The sequence below is a fragment of the Ammodytes marinus genome, assembly GCF_949987685.1.
Source record: "Ammodytes marinus genome assembly, chromosome: 15".
NCBI classification, from domain to species: domain Eukaryota; kingdom Metazoa; phylum Chordata; class Actinopteri; order Uranoscopiformes; family Ammodytidae; genus Ammodytes; species Ammodytes marinus.
This window is the reverse complement of record NC_137219.1, coordinates 10,832,671-10,853,390: the sequence shown is the minus strand read 5'-3', so window position 1 is coordinate 10,853,390 and position 20,720 is coordinate 10,832,671. Positions and strand designations below refer to the sequence as shown.

Sequence of the window (20,720 nt, the reverse complement as noted above, 5' to 3'; positions counted from 1 at the left end):
GTCTCTGTCTCTGTATCACTCACTCTCTCTCTCACTCTCTCTCAGTCTCTGAAGTGCTCTTCCACTCAACAACACCTAGTCCTTCTCTCCATATTTGGCCTGTACTTCAACAAACCCATTCAACTTGGCACGCTCCGACGCGTAATGCGACAGGTTTGTCAGACTGATGTTCTCCTCTTTTCTTTCTCCACTCTCCTCATCTGGCTCCCCATCATTGTCATCTCTTTCTTCCGTCCTCTCTTCGCCCAGCATGGCATGGCCGTTGCTTAACCCCGCGCTAGCCCGTCGCATATCGTCTGGGATGTTGTTCCTCCGAAGCTCCCGGTTCTTGTTGCGTCTGGCCAGCTTGGTGAGGGATCCAAAGCGCAGGTTGAAGAGATTCTCCTCGGAAGACGACGCGGTCTGTGGCGTCTGCTCGCTGCCCTGATGGTGGTCGTAGGGCTCGCAGCAGGCCCCCTTCAGCCTCAGGTTGTTGAGTTTGGTGTCGATGCTCTCCTGGGAGGAAGTCTTGAAGCGGCCGGCGTCCAGGCTGGCGAACAAGGCCCTCTTCTCTGGAGACAGCATGTCCAGGGACTGAGCCCGCTGCTCCAGGCCTAGCTGCCGGCGCTCCATGCTGCGGATGGTGGCTGCCCGCTGGAGCTTGTCATGGATCTCGACGCTCAGGCGCCGCCGCGTCTCACGGAACTCCGCTCGTACGTTGGCCTTCCATTCAGCCGCATGAACTTTAAACTCCCCGACCTGTGAGGTGCAGGGAGAGTATGAGAAACCCATTGATATGGCAGACACAGCCATTGTGTTACATAAATTGCTTCTTAAATGCCCTTAAACCTATTTTTCAATCAGCTGCTTAGCATGAGTGACGACACCTGAATGATAGAATCAATCTTCTGCCAGGGTTGGAACAGTTTTGGTTATGGAGTGATTTTATGATTTTCTCACTGATTTGAAGTGGGTGAGGCTGAGCTGGAAAAAGTAGATGCCACATAGTTCTGTGCACCGATCAGGATTTAGCCACATTGAATCAAAATGGGATGGCCTTTGTGGGGTTGTTTCACTTGTGTATGCAACAAAGTCGATCGAATGTGTTCAAACCAAAACTACACAATCCTGATTGAGGATTTTTTCATGAAAATCTATTTAGCTATATAGAAAATTTAAGATTTTAAACCAAATTTCAGGGACTTTAGAAAGAAATTGAGACTACCTGATACACATTTTTGACAATCTTTTTCTGCTAAAGCACACTGCATTGAGTCCCTATACATCTTTTTGTTCCATTATAGCGATCTCAAAACTTCAAATCTTGAACAACTCAAACAATAACTGAATTGCTTCCTCTCTCATGTAATACTGAGCAGTGTAATTGAATGAAGCGTACCTCCTCTTTGGTCTTTTTAGACAATACTCGAAGCCAATCTCCAATCATGCTGAGGACGGCAGCAAAGTATGCCAAACCCACCAAGATCCAGAACCACACCAGAGGCTTGTACCACTTCATGTAGTCGATCCTACGGTTTCCACCTGGAGGGAAAATAAAAAAATACCACCGTAGTCAAATATAAGCCACGAAAGGTAGCGGCAAAGCGGTCATCTCTACATCTTGGCATAAGAAGCGACTGTTACAAAGTTCTACCTGCCACATAGTCTCCTATTCCCACTGTTGTCAGACTGATCACAACAAAGTAGATGGCGTCCAGTGTGGTCCAGCCCTCAATGTGTTTAAAGATGACAGCAGGGATGGTGACGAAAACGATGCAGCCAGCCAGGATGAACAGGATGGTGGACGTCACTCTGATCTTCGTCTGGCTGATCTGTTTGTGTTTTTGCTGAGAAAACCAAACAAGAGATGCTATTATAAACTCAACTCAAACTAAATTGTTGTTAACTGCACTCTTGCTTTTAAAGAAAAAGCACAACAACAGATAAACACAAGAAGGCAATACATTGCGATACATTGCAACTCACCCTGAAAATCCTCTCAACTCTCAGGATGCTTTTCACAAAGATGGTCCCCAGCTGGTCTCCAATCCCCGCTAACAAGAATCCAAAGAGGGGGATGCCAAATATGGCATAAAGGATACAAAAGATTTTCCCACCCTCCGTGCTTGGGGCTATGTCTCCATAACCTGTCAAAACAAGGACAACACAAGGAAGAGGAGAGAAGAGAAGAAAAAAGAAAGAGAGACAATTAATTAGTGAGAAGAAAAAAACAAAACAAAAACAAAGAAGGCAAAGAAATTCCAGAAAGACAGGAGTATTGATAGATAGAAGAGCAGAAGAAGACTATCTAGATGTTCTTATGCAATACAATCAATTGAAGCTCTTATGTAATGCATTTAAGTTACTGTAGCAAGTGGTCAGTGGAAAATAAGATCCAAGAGAGACAACAATTAGTTTCCCCTTAAAGAAAATTTAATTAATTATGGCTCTACTCTGACAGAAAAAAAATTAAGAAGCCATGACAAGGGACAAAGCACAGACGCATATTATACCTGATGCCTCCTGTTTCAAACTGCAGACATGTAGAAGATTAACATAATGTGCATTCTTCTCTGAAGCTACTGTCTTTCTTCTGCTGTCAGGACGTTTATCCAAACTCACAACAAGGAATAGTTTGCTATGCATGTCCAAAGAAAAAATATGTTTTGTATTTGTGACTTTTATGTCATCTGAAGTCAGCGAGTTGCTTCTTGTGTTTAAACTTCTGATATTTCATAATAATATATCTGAGGAGTAAGGTAAGTGAATCCACTGAAGCAACAGGTCTGTGATGTTTTTTCCAGTAACTCAAATGAAGGAACATGGAGTTAATAGAAAGAGCTTACAAAGCAAATACATCAGCTTTAATGATGGAAATAATAATTCCTTAACCTTAAATGATTTCCTTTGATAAAAGCTTCCAGGCTTTTCGCTTCAGTTTAAAAATGCTTATTAACATGCAAAAAGTATTTTATGTGGGACAGAAAGAAGGAAGAGAGACCTTGACATAGGTTAAACAACAACATGTCTGTGTCAGCAGTGTTTTGTCAGCATCTTGAATAATGTTGATCTTTACAGGTTGTGAAATCCTATGGTGCTTTAGCTTTGCATCATTTAGCACTGCCTGCTGAGGGCAAGCGGATTTGTAAAACTCACCCGGGGCCAATAATAAGAGGAAAGGATTTGCACAGCTTAACAGAGATTTGTAATGAGAAAACACCTAACTGAAAGGACAAATCCCATTTTGGAAAAATGAATTATTGCTTGTTAGACTTGCTTTTATACGCTTGTGTTCTTTGGTGGAGCATGTGCTCGCCTAGTACACATTTTCCATAAAGATTGAACTTTCACAATAGTAAGAAAGGAATATTGGTTTGTCTCTTTACACATAAGCAGTGTTGCCAGGTTGGATGGGTGTCTATGGAGCCCCAAAGTGTTCAGCAAGTAATTATGAATTAGATAATATCAATAATTTATACGACACACATATTATAATTATTTATTTCATTATGTCTTTTATTTATTCAGTATTGACAATTATTCAGTTTTGGCCTTCAAAAGTAAAAATAGTTTTGAGGAGAGCTTAATGATTTGTGAAATAGTGCATTTGAGTCATTTTTGGATGAATTGGCTTCACCTCACCTCATATGACTGAGATTGAAAGGGCAGTAAAAGGACTTGAAATGTAATGACTGATAGCTGATAACTGATGGTTGACGAAACTCAAAGCCATTTCAGTTCAAGTTATTATTGGGTCATACCTTTGTCACAATAATTCCTACATTTGAAGGTACCCGTGCTTTATAGTACACATCAGCACATGTCAGTACTTAAATGTCAGTTGTATTGACTGCCAACAAACGCAAATGTAACTAGTTATAGAGAGTAGAAACTGTTACTGTAAAACTGTACCTATGGTTGTGATGACGGTTCCGGCGAAGAAGAAGGCACTGCCCAGGTCCCAGTAACTGGAATTGTATGATGTATCACCAATAGGACTCACTCCTGCACTCACGGCATCTATGGAATGCTGGAAAGAGCAAAAACTGTTATAATATTATAGGTACTTAAACCTGAGATATCCAGCTAGATATAAGCAGTAAAGATACAGTAATGGAGAATCATCCTTCAACAGGGAAACCGGCATTACATAATCACTTAGTAGAACCTGACATGCATTTTTTCCCATTTATTACCTAAACAGAGGTAATCAGGGTCATGATTGCGTGTCGGCACAGCTGATGGCAGCACGACAAACACACGTGAATGGTGTGACGAGAGTGAGCACATTAACTAACCTCCTGCCAATGTTTATGAGTTTTCGAGCAACAGTATCTGATATGAGTGTTTTGTGCGTGACCCCCGCAACTGATTATGTAACACTTGGGAGGTAAAAAAGGATAGATTGTGTATCCCAACCTGGAAGGTCACGCTACCTGATAAAGGAGAAAAGAGAACGAGAGAGGAGAAGAACGAGCACTGGAAAGGGGCCTGAAAATGGGGGAGGGGAATATGAATTAGCTGCAGAATGCTGACTTAATCCTGGACCCCTGCCATCAAAATGTAATAACAGGAAGTGAAGGCAAGTGGATGGAGTTGCCAATAATTCAATCCGTTCGATATTAGTGTATTTCACAGTGGAATTATGATAATATGATCGTATAATGTTATTGCGTTACAAATTACAAAAAAATAAACATTTCATTAAAACGAACAAAATGAGCATTGCATTGATAATGTGAGTATTTGATCATTTAACAGTTTGCATACATTTATATCATGATGTACTCATAGTTTTATACATATAGATCCCAAGTGATTAGGTGTTTGGCTCTCCACATCAAGCTGTTACTTCACTCTGCATCTTTATCCAATTTGCATGTCTTGACAGTTCACACACTGATTAAATCTACACAGGATTACACTTTGCAACGGAGAGGATTGCATCTCTTCAGTTCTTCAGTGTCTTAGTATTTCGTTATGTGGTGTCTGGGAAAACATTAAGAAGCCACAATGCGTTTAATGGATCGTTATTCTCATTGATCTCCTCCTGTGTTCCATTGTGTGGCCATGAAAAGTGAATGTACTTGTGTTCTTCCTAAATTCCCTGTTTATGGGGATACTAAGAGAAGCATTTATTTTATTTTATAAATAGTTTAGAATTCTGCCCATGGGCTTCAATAAACATTGGTTCTGCTGGAATGAAAGTCACCTGGAGGGATGCCTTTGGTAAAAAATAGCTTCAGTGCTTTTATCAACATCATGCTGGTGGGATATCCCGTACAGCTTCTTCATTCAGAGCAACCCCCAGTCTACCCATGCAAGCTGTTAGTGGGATGCTCTACAACATGATAAAATATGTATCAGCTCTCATGACATACATTTCAAAGCAGACAGAGTAGAGGACCACTTCTACGTACGTTGTTGTAACACATGCCAGCTCATCTTGCATGTGTTTACCTCAGCTGCATCAGTGTAGTCCGGATTTTTCTCTAAAATGAACCAGTAATAGTAATCCTATTTCATTGGTTCTAGCACAAAAACTATGGTATTTATAGATAGAAGCCTGACTAACCCACTTTTGTAATCATGGGAGAGCTATAAATATCCTCACAATGTATCTGAATACTTTAGCAGAAGGTCTATTTCTGTCTCTCTTTCGCCTTTTTTCCACAACCACAACCGTGGTTCACGCTGCATTAGAGATGTGACAAATCCTTCTTCTCCACAAGGACGGAACTTTACTTTGGTTTGTGTTGCAACGTGTTAATAAGGGCGACAAATGCTGTCTTTGTTTCACTTTTGATTGGACAGAGGTATACTCACATTCTTGCAAACAGAAAATCATGACATGGCTCTTCGCTAATTTGCATTTCAATGTCCTACACTGCAGCATCATTAGAGAGTGACCTAATAGCTCACTGCAGAGCTTCACCCTCTCAGTGTGTCTTTCTACCCCACAGCAAGGGACAGCGGTGACCCAGCCAGCCGGTCGTTTCACACTCACTCTCTTTTTCTTCACCCACCCACTCTTTCACTGTGAGCCGGTTCCAAGAACTTTCCTCTGCAGCACTTCCACCATCACTAATAAATAATGAAAATAATATAGCTTTACCCCAACCGGCTTGAAGCATTAAAGCTGAACAAATGAATGCTAAACAGCAAGACACATGTCCATCACTGATGAGGATGTATTGTTTGTGACATTTGTTATCTTTATTCTTAGGTAAAAGTAGAATTACCACAGTGGAAAGCTACTCCTAAAAAAGTAGTCAGTGAATTAAAAATTACAAACAGAGGTGTATTAGACAACAAGATATATACAAGCATTAAATGGAATTGAAGTACTTTAGTGAAGGCATAGTATATACATTTCAATGCATATATACTTTTGAAGACATGTTACTGTAAAGAAAAATTATATTTACAATATTTTTTGTTTTTAAACTTAGCTGATAATCGTGTTATTCATGGTTTTAAAAAAGAAAAACTGTTTTGGTTGCACATTCAGCTAAGTGAGAGTTAATGAAAATGTATTTACAGATAAATGACTCATTAATAAATGAGGTTAGACTGCCAATAACAGCGTGGCTTCATGTCATGCCACTGTGTGAGTCATCCCAATGGCGTTGGAAAAGCTAATTAATGTCTGCTGAGTCTGTGGGCGCACAGCAAGTAGATGGACAGCACAGACACTGAAGCAGACATGAAGTGCTCAAAAGCCATGCATGGACATACACTCACACTCATTAAGTCAACACATGCTGTGGAGCAAACCTTTACAAACCTAATACATCTTCTTGTTCACTATCACACAGGTGCACATGCGGAATACATACACAAACATGCTTTCCAAGGTCGCCATTTTTCTCTCAACTCATCTGCCAAACAGTTTGACAACAGTGAGTCATCACCACTGCTGTGTACCCACGAAGGATAATTTTTTGAGTGACAGCTCGACACAGCACGAACAGACTGATAAGGAACCTGTTAAAATACCAGACGGACTATCTGATGGAGTACTTGTGAAGAACCGTCCTAACGGCCTTTTCTTGAGACAGCAGCAGAAATAAATTCTGTTATTTTTCAGTATGAGCTCCACACATTACATACTTTTCACTTTGCAAAGATTCCAGTTGACGTAAGTTAGTAGAGTAAAAAATCAATCTTATTATTATTTCTTTAGAAAGAAAAAGTTTGATATTTTGGAGGGGGAAAAAATGCTGATTTAGTTTCTTGCAGAGAGTTCGCTACGAAGAATGATGACACTCATGTATCTACAGTAAATAGCTTAGCATAAAAACCAGAGACAAGTTATCGCAGAGGTAACAAAATTACCCTACATCTCTAATAATAATTAAATAGCTATACAAACCTATTTAAGATATATAATTATACCATTGTTTGTAACCTGTACACAAACAGAGATGCAACAAACAAATTACAGTCTAGTAATAAATCACTGCCCTCACCCAAAAACAAGTTTTGCACACAAACCAACAACTTAATGATTTACATTTTGCTTTTTGTACGAATGAAACAAATAATGCATTTCCTTACCAGAAACAGGCAGGCTGTTTCTCCTTTTTTTCCCATTTTTACGCTACGCAAAGCTAAGCTACGAAAACGTTTACTTGTTTTATATTTACTGTGTAGAAATTAGAGTCGTATTGATCTTCTCATCTAACTCCCTGAGGGAAGCAAATGGCTCAACATGTAAACCTTTTATTCCTTATACATTAATATTGTAAATGAGTTCTGGGAGGTTATAAACAGGCAAGTGTTTAGTTGTCCTTAGCCTTCAGTTGGATGAATCATGCCTTTATACACTATCCCATGTGTCTGAATCTGATCATTTGTCTGCGAGACAGTCTTGCCTATGACTAAGCTGCTGCTACTAGCGCTGCAGCAGGAGGTCTGCGACTGTTTGTCTGTGCAATGAATAATTGATCCCCTCCGGACCCCAGGCACACCATGCTAAAGCTTTTTATTTCCACACGTCTCCTTAGGAAATACGGTCATTGATTTATTATAATATTAATATTTTTTACAAACTGATACCGCCTTTATGGCTCAAAGGTTGAGCACTGCAAGGGAGCAATAAGCTTCTCTAAGAATAGGATAAAAGCACATATGTTGTGCAGAGAAGGACACCGATATAGGCAGTCTAATATACAGTACACCGGAGCAATGTTGGAGAAACATCAAATGTAGCCATCTATAGCGGAAAGTGGTTCACACTAAGTGCCATGTGGTTGGTTCTCTCTTTAGGGGTTATGTCAATCCACAAACAATCTACTGTATTTCTATATCCATTTTGTCATAAAATGTATTTTGTTCCCTGCTCTCCAGAGAAAATAATCCATAATAGTACAGATGTCTTGCCTTTTGTGAACAGTGTTGGCTGATCTCTGTCCCACTATTTTCTCCTTCACAAATCAAACTTTCCACTCAGCCAACTGTACGTCACTGACACATCTCAAATCATTTTCTAATCCCACTTGCAGTTGTACATGTCAGCTTTGAGTTAGTGACAAAAAATCTTCACCTATAATTCTGTGGTGGGTGATATCGGAGAGGGTGTGAAGCTTCGCTGCAACCTGTGTGGCGGACACCTTGAAGGGAAGTTAAGTCGTGATGTGACGGGTTCAGTTCACGCAGCCAGTGGGGTGTGAGAAGAAGCGCTTCACCAGCCATGTTGTTAACAAAACTGAACATTGCAGAAGCAGCATGTTTCAGGTCAGATTGAATCAATTCACAGGATTGCCGGTCGTTATTGTTTTTTTTAAACAAGCAGAATTTTCAAGGTTCATCACCAGGTTTTGCTACAAAATGATTTCTTCTTCTCCCTTCACATCTCATGTCATTTTCTATCATTTTAAAATCAAAAAGTATTTGATGTTATGTAACATTGATAAAGCATCTCACTATTATTTGATTATTATTGTTTAGTATTTGTTTGCATATGAATTGAAGATGCAACAAAATCAATCCATTGCTGCAATTATAATTTGGCAACTGTCCATTCTAAGCAACATTGGAACCAGCCAGCCAGCGTAAGGGTCATAGCGACTCAGTGAGTTATTTGCCCCTCTCTGCAAGATTGCCTTGTGTACCGTTTTCTCACATTAAACAACACGTGGGAGCATTTACTGTATCATATTTATCCACGTGTCAAGTGTCACCAAGAATGACGGGTCTTATGGGTCCCATGTCTGTGGTGACCTTGAAGGTATCATTGTGCTTCCAGCTAAAGGATGGATCAGCCTGATCATGCGGTTGCATATTCTGATGGTGCTGTGGTCACTTTATAATTAATTTTTACACATCAACACAGTATGCTATTAAAATGTCCATAAATCTGCATCATTTGTGCCATGACATCACTCCCTTAGTGAAATAACTTTCTAATTTCCACTGGTGCCTTTGGTTTAGTGGGTGGACAAATCAAACCCACCCACTTGCAGATTTATATTGGTGATAAGTGCACCTAAATAAAGAAATACGATCATAGCCATCCAGAGTCTCCTGCAGACTAACAGTCATTTCAAAAATCTTAATGAGTTGCATTTATGATGACAAGTGAAAGCTGACAACAACACTTAAACTAGACCATTTTCAGAGGTCTGTCTTTGTAGCAACAACAACTAAACTACAAGTTAATAGCTTACAAGCGCTTAAACAAGCTGAACAATCCAAAACAGTAAAGTGGCAGGCCGGGAGTTAAAACAATAATCGAAAACTCAAAATTTAAGTTTGTATAGCTGAATGCAGCTGCCGATCTGGTTGACAATTCTCTGTTGCTTTGAAAGTATCACTTCTACCACTTTAACATGTTCATTAAAACATATTGATTATAGCTGTTGTAATCAGTGGCTTATTAGTTATACAAATACTTTTACTATTCGTCCACTAAACTGTCCCAATTATATACTCAATATCAAATCAATTAGATAGGTTGTGATATAAGTTTTGTGTGGATGTGAGCAATTTTTCAGTGAAATAGTGAGTTTTTTTATCATTTAAATGACAGGCATCATTTGCTGAAGGACAATCTGGATGTGAAAAGAAGTAGCATTCAAGCTTGGCAAGATCACATGACAAGCTAATGAAAGCAGAATTAATTACCCCGAGAACCTCTAATTACCCCCGATAGCAATCACCATCTGGAAAAAATGCTGCTATAAAGGTCAGTCCTCTGACTTTCTTCCTCTTATCTTCCAATCAAATTGAATGACACCTTTCACTAGTCCACCATTTAATAGATACTTTTACTTTTTCTTATCTTCCTATCCCTTTTACGAACCGATCTGTAAGAGATGAATAGATTTTTAAAAATGCAATGTACTTTCCCAATGCTGGAAGGAGAAAAACAAGGGAAAAAAGCTCATCTCCACTTTTCAAACACACTCACCTTGATGAGTGCCTCCAGCTCATCGGGCGTAACACAGGGATGCCTCTCCAGGAACAAAGCCTTTTCCAGAGTGATGCTGGTCTTCTGGATGCTCTCAAAGGGCTGCTCCAGAGCCCTGAAGGCCAGACCTCCACACACCAGGTAGAGAACCACCACCACAAACACCGCCAGCACCGTCTTCCACTTCATGACGGAGTGGAGCGCCTCGGCCAAGCCGTCACAGCTGGCGTCCATGCTGGCCACCACGCTGGCAGAACGCGAGGAGATGGACAGGCGCGGCAGCGGACAGTGACCGTTGGCCTTGGGGTCGCAGCTCATGGGGTTCTGCATGGTGGCCACGCTGGCCTGCACCAGGCTCGACTTGGCCATGCCAGACTGGACCTTTTTGGGAGGGACCAAGTTGGTCTGGACCGCCACTATAGGAAAGAAGTGAAGAAGAGCACACTCTAAAAAGAAAAAAGTTGAACCAACTTAATTGAATTAGGGCAACCGGTAACACAGGATTGAATTAAGTTTATTGAACTAAAGAATGTAAGTTACACTTAAACAATTGTTTTAAGTCAGATCAACTTAATAGTTTGTTTGTTTTCAAATCAAAAGTTTGCATTAATCCAACTTAAAATTAAGGGACAACAACTTAAAATGTCAGTGTTTTCTGACTCAATTTCTTGTTTAATCCTAAAGTAAAATATTGCTTCCGTAGAACCTAAAAGAAAACAGTTGGACCAACTTAATTGAATTAAGGCAACCGGTAACACAGGATTGAATTAAGTTTATTCAACTTAAAATTGCTTCTAAAATAAAATCACATTTTCAAATCAGTTTGTTTTAATATACTTTATTGAATAAAAGTAGAAAACAAAGTGCCAATACCTTCGAACACATTTCAGTGTATAACAGTCGGGCAAGCAACATATTTCCCATATCTTTCCAATATAGAATCCATTATAACCAGCTATAGCCAGTATAGTCACAGTGTAATTTAACATGGGAAAGGAAAAAATATTTTACAGTTTTAAACCAGACAACCAGTGTAATGCAGGTAAGCCTTTTCCATGTTTCTGGCAGCCGTCAGTTTAAGGTGGAGTCAGGGATTCTGGAGACCGCTTGTTGTCAAATCACTTTTGGTATTTTTTTTTACATAGTTTTAAATTGTGTGGGGAAAAAAACACAGCCTAGGCTCAGCAAACTGGTATGTAAACAAAGGGTATGTTAACAAAAGGGGCCCACCGGAGAACCACATGCCCGTTTACAGAGCATAGGCATTGTAATGGAAGACACTGAATTGGTTTTCAGCGCAAAATCGTGAGGATATATTTACAGATTTTTGAGAAAGTGATTAGGACTACAAGCAGTCTCAGGAATCGGTGACTTCACCTTAAAAAAAATAAAAATAAAAAGATCTTGTAAGTCATTATAAATATACTATCACCATTTCACCTTTAATTTTGAAATATGTTTGAAAAAGTAAGTCCAAATATGTTTATACTAAGCTGAAATATTGATAGTTTCTCAATGTAATGACTCACAGGTTTTTTTCTTTTTTTACAGTTTTAAATCAGACAAACACGGTGTGTAATGCAAGTTGTCCTTTTTTCCTTGTTTCTGGCAGCCGCCAGTTAAAGTTATAAAAATCCTCCAAGTCAATATGATACCATCTCAACATTTCACCTTTTATTTAAAAATAAGTTTTAAAAAATTATTCCAAAAATGGTTTTACTTATAAGTGATAATAAATATTGAGATTTCTGTAAATATAAAAAGGAACTTCTTTTACAGTTTTAAATCTGACAAACTGTGTGCATAGTAATGCATAAAACCATCAAAAACACCAAAGTTATGTATTCTTGTGCGTGCTAAACATAGATTCTGCTCTACAGCCAGTGTGTTTTGTTCTTTTTGGACCATATCGAAACAAAAATGGAACCTTTCACCTGCTCTTCCAAAAACGTGTGACAAAATTTGTGTATATCACCTTGTGGTTTGAAGAATATTTGTCTCTCATGTGTAGTCACTGTTTTCAAGTCTGCCATACAGATTTTAGGATTTGGGGGACATCTTATGTTGCTTGAGATGCATGATGATTTTCTGGAGCACCTCAAAAGTGAAAGAAAGGGGTGTTGGAAAAGCTAGGTTCAGGTCAGTCCATGCAAAACCTCCACACTCTCGATGAAGAGGCCCATGTTTTCAGGTGGCTCCTGCAGTCCTTCCCCATCCTTTCAAAAGACAAACACTGCAATGGCGAGCTGCTCCAGAGTCCTACAGTACATGACACAAAACATCACTGTCATCACTTTGCACTTGTATGCAGTAACTAACTATGAACCTTGTATGGTACAATAATATCACTGGCATTAGTCTTGAGTCCAATTTTGTGAACATGCACTAATTATTCTAATGAGTAATTCAAGTATACTTTGTGTCTTGATTTTATCTGTATTTTTTTCAGGGCCCTTGACTTACTTTTCCACTATACTAGTACCTCTATCGTATGAATGTACAACAGTAAATCAAATAATTTCTAGTCATATTTTGCATATTTGTTGCAATCTAGAGTAGGGGTGTGCACGTGTACATGTGTAACCGGTTAGTAAATCATAACCATTTAGGTAAAATCAATAAACGAAAACCTTTCTCTCTCCCCCGCTAATACAGTTTTTAAATATGTTCTGGAGACACGCATTTATTAATTTTACAAACTATTTGGGGATGATAAAAGCTAGTCTGCCAAATCTGTCTGTCCCTCTGTGTGTGTGTGTGTGTGTGTATCGGCACTGCAGACACACATGCGCGCGCACACTAACACACGCGCGCAGAGTCACCGTCGGGCATGAGTCACAGCCATGGACGAGTGATGAAAGATTAAAGTTACCCGGTTGACGTGAACTACGCTCGTAAGTAGACCGAACTTTATAACACCTGTTCAACCTGCATAAAAGTGTAACTGTTGAAGCTTACCGGATATTCCTTGATCAGGTCATCTGTATCCTCTGCGAGGCAGATGATGAAGGCTTTCGGTACACACTCCCTCCGAAGAAGAATGTCGTCAGTCTAGGACAACATGATATTGATTAATTTTCAATTCAAATCAGTTTCATAATCGAAGACACTCTTAAAACTTAAATCCTACAATTTATTTAAAAATAAATGGACATTTGTAATGCCAGAGTTTCATTAGAAAATAAATGTAAGCTCAATGGTGTGATGGTGAAACATGAGCTGCATATATTAAAGACACTATAATGGTCTGCCCTTGTTATGTATCTGTAAAAGATAGGGAAACTCTGACACCCTCTAAGCTACCAAGGAAACTTGTTTTGTTTGATGCTCCAAATGTACCTGGTCCAAAGTGTCCGTCATTTGGCCTGTTGATCCACCTTTGATCGGCTGACTTGAGTGACTGTAACTGGGCCATGGACCCAGGAACAGCCATGAACCACAGGAACTCAGAATGGATCTAAAACAAATAGTGAATTAATAAAAGAAAATGCAAATTACTTCACTCTGTATACAATCTTACTATGGATCTTCATGTGTCCTGAATAAAAAAATCATATAATCTCAGTATTAAATGTGTTATTATGCTCTATAGCACTTTGCCACTGTTTTGAAAGTGGCTATAAGCTTTTTATGGCCATTTGTCACAACAAAGCTGCGTCACCTGACTACATTTTTCTTATCGTCACCTCCCCAACATGAGTTTTAATTTTCACACTGTTTAATCCTTTTGAGGAGAATCCTTCGCACACTTTTATAATGAGGGCTACAAATGGCTTTAAAAAGGACTGTGGCTGAACTGGAAAAACAATTTGCCTGACGTATAGAAATACATGCCATTGGCAGGGTGCAGTAACTTGTACTCTAACCCTGCATGGTAAACTGAATGTGGCTACACAGCCACATTGAAGCCTTATAAATAGCACTGTCATTAGCACTCAATACTGCAGTTTAACTTACCTTTGGGTAGTTCAATTATTTGTGTCCAGGCCTGAAGTAACCACCACCAATCAGGGAAAGAATCATGAAAAGAAAATTAAACATGCATTAATATTAACTAAGGGAGTGGCGTTTCATTTCAATGTTAAGCCAAATGTGGTAAAGAAGGAGAAAACAGTCTGCTGCGATATAGCAAACTAATATGAGCTGGACTGGTGAATGCTTTAACCACCGAGAAACGTATAACTATGGGGTTTCACCGCTGCTGCCTCCATGTCAAACAAGCCACAGAGGCAGTTATCACTGCGTTTCACAGCTAGGTTGAGTGTTTGGTTGTCACGAGAACTACATGACACACACACACGTAGGAACGAATGGCCCAAACAGACACGCGGGCGCAGTTCAGTTTATTCTACCTGTCCGCTAGCAAACTAATATAATAGTAGTGGTGTTGTTTATTTAGCAGCCGGACTCACCTCCGTGCTCTCATCAGAACGGCATGCGACTCTCATTGGTGCTGCCTGAGTATTCATACTAAAAACGTTGATAGCAACGGATGCGGTGACGGCAGTAACACACAAACACACACACACACACACACACGGTGTACTGAACAACAGGCGCACGCAGCTCGGTGGTAAAGAAATGTAAATGTATCTGGCCTTACCAGTAGCCTACACAGCATGCTAACCCGGAGAGCAGAGCACTCAGCACCGCGCGCAAATTACTAACCGTTCACTCTACATGTGTCCGCTGGCAAAATGCAATTAATTACTGACCAGTTAACAGCCAAACTATCACCTTTAAATGCCACAGGAAGTTTTACACACAAATGGTTTGAACAAATGGCCAACAATTTCTCACAGAATCAGATAAATTAATCGAAAATTATAAGCTAACCTGAAGGACACAGCATGACTTTGCTGGTCCGGCTCAGTTTAGCTTACTGACGTTAACCTTAAGACGAAAAACTGTAACCATTACAGGCAGAAAATGTATTATCTGACAATTAACATTTGTAAAACATTACTTTGTCTGTATTAGACTTACCGTTTTGTTGGGGCGCCGTGACCGTGTGCGAGACGAGTGCGAGGAGAAAACATGGCGGCTTCACAGGAAAATTTTAGCTGAAAAAGACGTTGACGTAAACGTCCACGTCATGACGTTAGACAGGAAAACCTAATTGAAGCGCTTTCATTTGCATAAGAAAAGCAAGTCAATGTCAGGTCTATGTAGTACAGTACAATTTCAATTTGATGTAATCCACAAAAGTACGTTGCCATCGCTAAAGCAGAAAACCGAGTCAGACTTATTCAAAACAGTGCGTTACTTCAACTTTTCAAAAATATACTTTTTAGAGTGCAGATATGTTTATGTTTATTTTATTTTATTTGTGTTAGAGGATATCAATACAGACAGAGCAATCTTTTGAAAGATATTCTGAAGATTTCGGGGGAAATATAAGTAACCCATTGTTCTAATAATTGACTGAAGGCCTCAAATGTAATACTACAGATTGAGTAATGAAATGTTTTTTTTGTAGGCTGTCTTTTTGGCTTTTTGAAATGATTACACAGAGCATTTCCAGTGTTGATGTGTTAACAGGTCGTGATGTCTGTGCTGTCCTGGTGAGTGATTAACAGTATTTTACAGCGATATGAAAATTGTAAATGTATGCAAAGAATTTGGTTTATCACAGTATTTTCTGCCACCTTTAAGCTATCTTGAACATGTCAAATACAGTGACCGCAAAGGGAAATTATTCTTAGCCTCTTAAAGATTTGCAAATACAAATTACAGAGATACTTCAATATCTTTTTTTTAAATATTTTCCCAAATTGGTTCTTGATCAGAAACAGGGGTATAAAAATGTAAACATTGTTCTCATTCTAAATGTAATGAAGCATTTCCATGCACCCTGCAACACAAGCTAATCACAGCTTACAAAACATATAGCCTCCATCATGAAGCATTAAATAGTGATTTCCTTCTATAACTCTGAGATAATAAAGGGCTCTTTACAGCGCCCACACTCTGCAAATATGCCTATTATCCAGCCAACAGCTGCTTCAAACGCTGGGCGGAGGCGAGACCCTCTGTCATGTCAACATCTCGCCATGCTGAGAATTTGTTTCGGGTTCTACGCATTAAAAGACATTAATCCTGTTAAACATAGCCTTCAAAGTCAACAGCTACCGCCCTTAAATCACTGTAGTAATGACTGAAAAACCTAGAGAGCACACACCCAGGTGTAAATTCATAACCAGGAAAAAGGGGAAAGCGTTCACAAATATTGAAAACCCACAGCACTTGCAACTAAAACCTTACATAATTGCTAAGCAGTGGTGAAAATTGATCTACCCCTTCTTGCTAAGAAGAAGGATTCAATTTTTCTAATAGACTGTAAGAGAAGGGTAAGTGCCACTTTCAGTCCTTGGCTCCTGGATGGGTTTTTATAATAAATGCATGTGCACTGGAGCAGGTCAAGCCAGTGGCAAGCAGCACCATGGAGAGAGCCAAATTTAGATTCTTTAATGTGTATAAAGCATTGTGTAAGCTATTTGGAGCTCTAGTCTTCACCCAAGATGCCCCCACTTCTCTGAGAGCATGTTGGCCTTGGGGCCATGGGCAGAGACTGTTTTCTGCAATGATGCTATTTTGGAAGTTAAGAAAAAAAATGTTTGAAGGAGGCCCTATTTTGTTTAATTGGATAGTATGGGATATGCTAAGTAAAATGAATGCCGTCACGCACACAAACCCCACCCTGATGAGTCAAGGACGTCCAGGAAGTGTCTAATCCTCTAGTCAGGGTGGCTAGGAATCTTGTTAGTTAATCCCTGTATCATGGCTGAATCAATAACAGCAAAGTGGTCTCCAAAGCTTGGAAAGGTGCAAAACTGTCAAGTTCAATTTACAGTATGTGGCTGGCTTTTCTATTTATAGAACATAAATGGTAAATGGTAAATGGACTTGACTTATATAGCGCCTTCTAGCCGATTTTCTCAGCCCCAACATGAGATGAATTAGAAAATTAAGACTGAGAGGTGAAGCAGCAGAAAAGCCTGTGACCCCACATAGATATCTTCTGCTGTCATTTTGATGGATGCAGTAGAACATCTCTACGTATTTTAATTTAGGCCAAGTTTGTCTATTACTTTCACAAAGATATTAATTGCTTCAGATCTCTTCTTGTGAGTGAGTGAAATTGAATAAATCAGCTCCATGCAGCAGGGCAGGGAAGGACAGTTCAGAAAGCTTTGAAATAGATAGGCAATGGCAAAACCACAACTAAGTAATGAAATCCCAAGTAAAGGGATACAAGTCTATTTCAAAATGTTAAACCATAGAGAAAGAGCCAAAACTGTGATGGACATAATTTGGTTTGGGTTTAATTTATCTGAGGCTGAGTGGCATTGAACTAAAATCCTTTTCAACCCACTGAAGTTGCTTCATATTGATTTTTTGCAAATTAAATAAAGGCCTGAGTGGAGAGCAGTGCTTTTTATCAGATACTACGTAATGCTCTCACTCTCTGTCTCTCCAGCATGTCTGCTAGAGGAAGCAGAGGAAACGTTGAGCCAAGACTATGGTTGTTTAGCAAAAGAGATGTTTACCACACTGTTTTCAGTGGAGGGCAGTGTGGTGGCAGTGGGACTCTGGAAACGTTCAGTTTGTCTACATGTCAGCATGTCAGCAGAATATTAGGCGCACAAGGGCATTGTTTAACCACGAATTAACAACATGACTGAAACCAAGTCCAGTTATAGTAAACGTGAGGGAACACTTTGGGTTGGCTCAGGTCGGCTCTTGGCACAGATTCCCTGATGTATGCGAGGAGCTCACCAGCTGAGATTCATAAAGCTTGTCTGAATAACCTAAAAAAACTTCCGTTAAATATAATTAAAAAAAATAAAACCTTGATTGAGAATGTTGCAAAGAGTATAATATCAATATACTTTTAGGCTAAGAAAATCCCCATGTGCTTTTTTTTGGAAACCATGGGCCTATGTAAACAAATAGCCTGGAGGAGGGTCGCCTTCTTCCTGTAGAATAGTTAGAAATTAGAACATATCGTGAGCAGCCATTCCTCTGATAGTAACACGTCTAATATGTAGTTAACGTTGGAAAGTAAAGCCTCGTGCAGAGCTTATATTAACTTTGAAAAGTCCATTAGACATCATTGTGTTTTAAGGCAACGACTTTGTATGCTTTTATTTTGACAACATTTCCCTGTTTCACGATGGTTGCTCATGCTAACTTGAACCGTCTGAAGCTCCGCTCCCAGCAGCGCTGCTGCCCTCCACAGCTGAGCACACTGGGGATGGAGACTAAACAATGACCCCCAATAGCTTTGTCTTAGGTTAAGAGTCCTTTCTCCAGAGTAGACATACAAAGAGAAAAAACGAAGCCAAATGAACAAAATAGCCTACTGAAAAGGAAATTGCATTGAAAATTGCAAAACTGTTGTGTCTTGTTCATTTCTATAAGATGTTACTGATATTAAGAGTGCAATTAAATAGCATCCATCGGCAAGTTATCGGACAGTAAGAAAGCATTATGTACCAACCTTGTTCAGGGTCCCAATTAACTTGTTTCCTCGGGGTTTCTATTGGAAATTTCATCTCAATTCTTGTTCTCAGTCAAAACGCCGGGGATTTTGATCAGAACGATTATAAAAAAAATACAGAAATAAAATGCCTATCCAAATCACGTGTTATTATTCTCCTTCATCTTTTACACATCATCTTTTCATTGATGTGGGTGAATATTTTACGGAGGAACTAAACGCATCGCCAAACCGCATTGTCTGCCTCTGCTGTCCCCCCTCCTTTTTTTCTCTGCCTCGCCTGGACGTGTGGTGTTCGCCTGACGGACGAGACCTTTCACTGAGCTTTCTCACCAAACCACATCCCTTCTCTCACACACACATACACAAGTACACACACTCCTGCACCAGTGGTCCGGTCTAGTTACAGCTGGAGTGAGTCCGCACAATCAACTTTACCCAAGCGTTACGCAGCCAGGCAACAAGAACAACGGGGAAGGATGCTCTCCTCCCTTCATTCCCAAAGCGCACGACTCCACCTGCCTTTTACTGTAACCAGCTAAAGGATATTGTATTCTTCCTCTGTAGCCTAGTATATAGGCCTACATTTCACTCATTTCTATAATCAGTTATTGAGTACTCACTCTTGTGTTTTTCCCTCCCAAAAATCAAGATGATCCTCTTTTAACTTCACAACCGGCGATGAAGCACATGGTGCAGGGCGGGCAAGTGATGTAGCCAACGCCGAATCACTACGCAAACCATTACATCATTTGCCATGTATGGGAAACAATGCATTATTTATGCATTTCTAAAGCCAAGTTCCTCCTTCCCGTCAGACCATATAAACTGTGAATTAAGTCAGATAACACAGGCACGTGTATGGAGATATTTAAAATCAGCCAGGGCAAAATGTTTACAGAAAATATTATTTGCACTGTAAAACAGTTGATGAGTGTACTGCAATCTACTTGAACTACTTTCACAACAATTGACTGTGATATTTGTACAGTAAATCATAAATTGACTGTATACTTAACAGTAAATGATGCATCAAATTAATGCAAAATGCCCCAAATGCAAAACAATACTGTGCTTTGGCAGTGTGTGACTGTAGAATTACTATTAAACTTTATTTTACAGTAAAACATTTCACATTAAAAATTATCATACTTCTTGATAAGCTTAATAAACTTTTAGCTATAGGGGAGAACGGGGTAATCTGAGCCACTTTTTACATTTGCTCCCCTCTAAGCAAGCTAAAATGATTTATCACTCACATTTACACATTTCCCATTAATTCAGGATGTTTCCTAGAAATGGGCATTAGCAGAATTTTTTCAAGACAAAGTGCAGTGAAAATATGATTGTTTTAAAAACAGTTGTCATGTGGCTCACTTTACCCCAGCTGTGGGGTAAACTGAGCCAGACCAGGAAAATCAAGGGGGTAAAGTGAACCAGCTGGGGGTAAACCACTTTCCACTCTGAAACTACCATAACAACACATATTGTAACAGTTATAATCCTGAAAGCTAGCCACACATTCCAGAACTAATGTCGGACTAGTAAAAGAATGATGGGGTTTGGTCAATTAAGCACAGCTAATTTTCTAAACACTTGAAAATAACTCTGAACAAAATCAAATACAACATATTATAATTCAAAAGGTTTTAATAAGATTCAAATGAAAGATAGAACCAGTTAGATTAGAACACAGTCTGGGGGTCAGAAAACAGGACCCTTAGAGCCAGCTTGTGTCTGGGGGTTTATACATAGGAAAATCAGAACCAGCGAGAACAGCCTGGGACTCAGAACACAGGAGAAGACCCAACTGGATTATAACAT

The 20,720-nt window shown here is 39.5% G+C and overlaps 1 protein-coding gene and 1 long non-coding RNA gene across 2 annotated transcripts; both read right to left on the bottom strand.

Moving 5' to 3' along the window:
• Positions 1-75: 75 nt before the first annotated feature.
• kcnk10b (potassium channel, subfamily K, member 10b) lies at positions 76-18,951 on the bottom strand (the record flags this gene model as incomplete). The annotated part of the gene is made up of 7 exons (XM_080042244.1): positions 76-738; positions 1,379-1,521; positions 1,634-1,826; positions 1,966-2,126; positions 3,892-4,009; positions 10,394-10,809; positions 18,897-18,951. 7 exons carry the CDS (start codon positions 18,949-18,951, stop codon positions 76-78), a joined length of 1,749 nt encoding a protein of 582 aa, XP_079898370.1.
• LOC307262066 lies at positions 12,149-15,444 on the bottom strand. The gene is made up of 5 exons (XR_013845234.1): positions 15,380-15,444; positions 14,351-14,381; positions 13,733-13,850; positions 13,352-13,444; positions 12,149-12,652 (listed from the first exon to the last, which is right to left on the bottom strand). It is a non-coding gene; the product is annotated as an uncharacterized lncRNA (long non-coding RNA).
• Positions 18,952-20,720: the final 1,769 nt, after the last annotated feature.